Source organism: Tamandua tetradactyla, chromosome 4, assembly GCF_023851605.1.
Source record: "Tamandua tetradactyla isolate mTamTet1 chromosome 4, mTamTet1.pri, whole genome shotgun sequence".
In the NCBI taxonomy this organism is placed as follows: Eukaryota; Metazoa; Chordata; class Mammalia; order Pilosa; family Myrmecophagidae; genus Tamandua; species Tamandua tetradactyla.
Window position 1 is genome coordinate 193,072,828 of NC_135330.1, and position 3,373 is coordinate 193,076,200.

Here is a 3,373-nt window from a genome sequence, read left to right on the forward strand (position 1 = left end):
GTGAATGCCAAGAGAAAAGGCACAAAAACCCTATTGAGAGGCCCCGGCCGCTCCTGGCGTAGCCCATCACATGGCAATAGTCCTATTTAAGCGACGCCGCCGGCGCCTTTCAGCACCACTAGCGCTGGCCAGCACCCCGCGCTCTCTGGGCGGCGCCCGCGGCGTCCGCGCCTCCAGCCTCGGCCCCGCCGCGGCTTTCAACCTTCCGGCGGGAGCAGCTGCAGGCGGCCGCGGCCGGGAGAAGCCCGCAGAGACCCGGGAGTTGTGCGGGCGCAGGGCGCGGGCTGGCGGCCGGGCGACCGCGCTCTGGGGCCATGCCGCGCTCCTTCCTGGTGGACTCGCTAGTGCTGCGCGAGGCCGGCGAGAAGAAGGCGCCCGAAGGCAGCCCGCCGCCGCTCTTCCCCTATGCGGTGCCCCCGCCACACGCGCTGCATGGCCTGTCGCCCGGCGCCTGCCACGCGCGCAAGGCCGGACTGCTGTGCGTGTGCCCGCTCTGCGTCACCGCCTCGCAGCTGCACGGGCCCCCCGGGCCGCCCGCACTGCCGCTGCTCAAGGCGTCCTTCCCGCCCTTCGGCTCGCAGTACTGCCATGCGCCCCTGGGCCGCCAGCACTCTGCCGTGTCGCCCGGAGTCGCTCACGGCTCGGCCGCCGCCGCCGCCGCCGCTGCCGCGCTGTACCAGACCTCTTACCCGCTACCCGACCCCCGGCAGTTCCACTGCATCTCCGTGGGTAAGTGGAAGCTTGAACGGGAAATGAGGGTAAGAAGGATCCTGGCCGTTCTGGGATCGGTGAGGGTTGTGTGTGTGTGGGGGGGGGTCCTGGAGGGTGGGGGTGGCTCTCAGGAAGACGCACTGACCAAGGTCCGCGGCAGGAAGTCCTGGAGGGAGCCCCCAGAGGGGAGTGAGGGCTGGGGTACCCCAGCAGGTGGTGCCAGGGTGACTCGGGGAGGATCGGACTCAAGGAGGCGCGCGGGATCACGCAGCGGCGGATGGTGTTGGGGTGAAGGGGTGGGTGAGAAACCAGAGTCCCGGGACTCCTAGTTGCCGTGCAGCAGGGGTTCGGGCCCACAGTGCTGGGGTCTGACCGTTGGCCTCTCTGCACCCTCTCCGCCACCCCACAGACAGCAGCTCGAGCCAGCTGCCCAGCAGCAAGCGGATGCGCACAGCGTTCACCAGCACGCAGCTGCTGGAGCTGGAGCGCGAGTTCGCCTCCAATATGTACCTGTCCCGCCTGCGCCGCATCGAGATCGCGACCTACCTGAATCTGTCGGAGAAGCAGGTGAAGATCTGGTTCCAAAACCGTCGGGTGAAGCACAAGAAGGAGGGCAAGGGCAGCAACCACCGCGGAGGCGGCGGGGGCGCGGGTGCCGGCGGGGATACCCCGCAAAGCTGCAAGTGCGCCTCGCTGTCTTCAGCCAAGTGCTCGGAGGACGACGACGAATTGCCCATGTCTCCGTCCTCGTCCGGGAAGGACGACCGGGATCTCACGGTCACTCCCTAGGCGCGCGCCGCCCTAGGTCTCCCACCCTACGCCCTCCCTGCGTCTCAAAGACGGGCCCCGGTGCGCGGCGCTGGTTCCCGGACACCCGCTTCCAAACGGCCTCTACGCGCTGAGTTGGCACCGCTTTGCGGAGGTCCCCGTCCCTGGGCGGCCGCGAGAACTCGACAGGAATCTGACTCTCGTATCCCCGCCCCAGGGCCTGCCGCTCCCCGAGTTGAACACTGCGAGCGCGCAGACTAGGCTGGCCGCCAGCGCCTCCTTGCCTACCCTCTCTGGGCCGGTTCAGGTTTCCCTTGCTTCCTCGACTCTCAGCCCGCGGTCAGGTTCACCCTTTCACACTCTGAGGCGCCTTTGCCTCCCCTTTTTTGAACAAACAAAAACAAAAAGAACTTTTTCTCGCACCCCACCCCTTTCCTGTGGTCGCTTGTCCAAAATACACACACGCGCGCGCACACACACACACACACACCATTTATAGATTTCTCTTTCCCCTTTCTCCTCCGCTCCTTAGGGAGCCGCCTCGCAGTGCAGTCGATCCGTTTGTGCGCGGATCAGGCTTCCCTGGGTGCAGCCTCCGCCACTCCTCTTACAGGAGACAAAAAGTGTCACCCATGGTGTCCGTGCCGGGAAACCGATTCACTTTGTTTCCAACGCACTCCTCACTTCCCCAAATCAGGCGCTGCTCTCCCCCTCTGCTCGCCTCTGGCTCCCCTCTCTTGCGCCCAGACCCCCGCCCGCCCCGGCCTAGCTCTGTAATTGTTCGGTCTCTGTAACACCAGAAGATATTTATTTATTTATTTATGTACAAAATTTTAAATAAACTTTTTTTTTTCTTAGAAATGCCCGTGGCTCTGGACCCTGAGGCCTCCGCTCAGGAACGTACAGGCACTGACCTGTGTTCCGCCACCGTGCTGAGGCTGGGGAGGCTCAGGAATAGGGTACTGGGTCCGAGACCTGCTCGTCACCTACGGCTCGGTCAGCCCCTCCTCGCACCCACAGCGGGGCGGGAACCCCGTTGCGCGGCGGGGCCTACTCTCAAGCACACGAGCGCCGAAACGAGCCGGGAGCGCAGCGGGAAGGGAAGGAGGCCGCTTTCCCCGCGCGGCGCCTCAAATCCTGACTCCGCAGCGTCGGTCTCCAACCTTAGGGCTTCGCAGTCTGAGCGGTCATCCCCAAAGGCAGCGATATGCCCATGCGAGCGCGAGAACTCTGTCCTCAAAGGATTCGTTAGGGGCAGATTCCCAACGTGCGGGGTGGCGCGGCCTCCTGTCGCCAGGGCCTTTTCGCTTTGCTTTGAGGCGCTTTGGGGTGGCTGGATCGTTAGTCGCGGCCCTCGCGGGACCCGGATTCGGAGAACGCGGAGCCATCCCCGCATCTGGGAGTCTCAGCGAAAGGTCCTGAGGACCAGGAAACCGAGGCTCTGGGATCTCATCTTCTCACGGATCCCCCTTGCTATTCCACCGGCCCCCTACCACTGAGAATCCGCAGCCCAACCCTCCTTGGGGAGATGTGCGGGGCTGTTTTACGCACGGTGATGGGAGGTGCGCGGGTTTCCTCCGAGGGCGCGCAGAGTATTTCTGCGGCTGGGGGGATCGGGCAGGGACCCAACATCCGATCCGTGTGCTCTGGTCGTCCAGAAGACTCACATTCCGAGTCCTGGAGAGCCGGACCATTTCTTTTCTCTGCGGAAATCTCCCACCCCACCCCAAACCCATCTCACCCCTTCCCACCCCATCCCCCGTTCACACCGTCGGGAGCGCGGGGCTCCGGGGTAACTAGGGAAAGCAAACCAACTCCCCCGGAACGACTTGCTATTGTTCAACACGAGTCGGGGGCATTTCTAAAACATTCCACCTTATCCCTCAAGTCAAGC

General features: G+C 64.4%; 1 protein-coding gene across 1 annotated transcript; it reads left to right on the forward strand.

The window, feature by feature from the left end:
• The first annotated feature begins 314 nt into the window (after positions 1-314).
• GSX1 (GS homeobox 1) lies at positions 315-1,500 on the forward strand. The gene is made up of 2 exons (XM_077155872.1): positions 315-729; positions 1,121-1,500. Exons 1-2 carry the CDS (start codon positions 315-317, stop codon positions 1,498-1,500), a joined length of 795 nt encoding a protein of 264 aa, XP_077011987.1.
• The last annotated feature ends 1,873 nt before the right edge of the window (positions 1,501-3,373 follow it).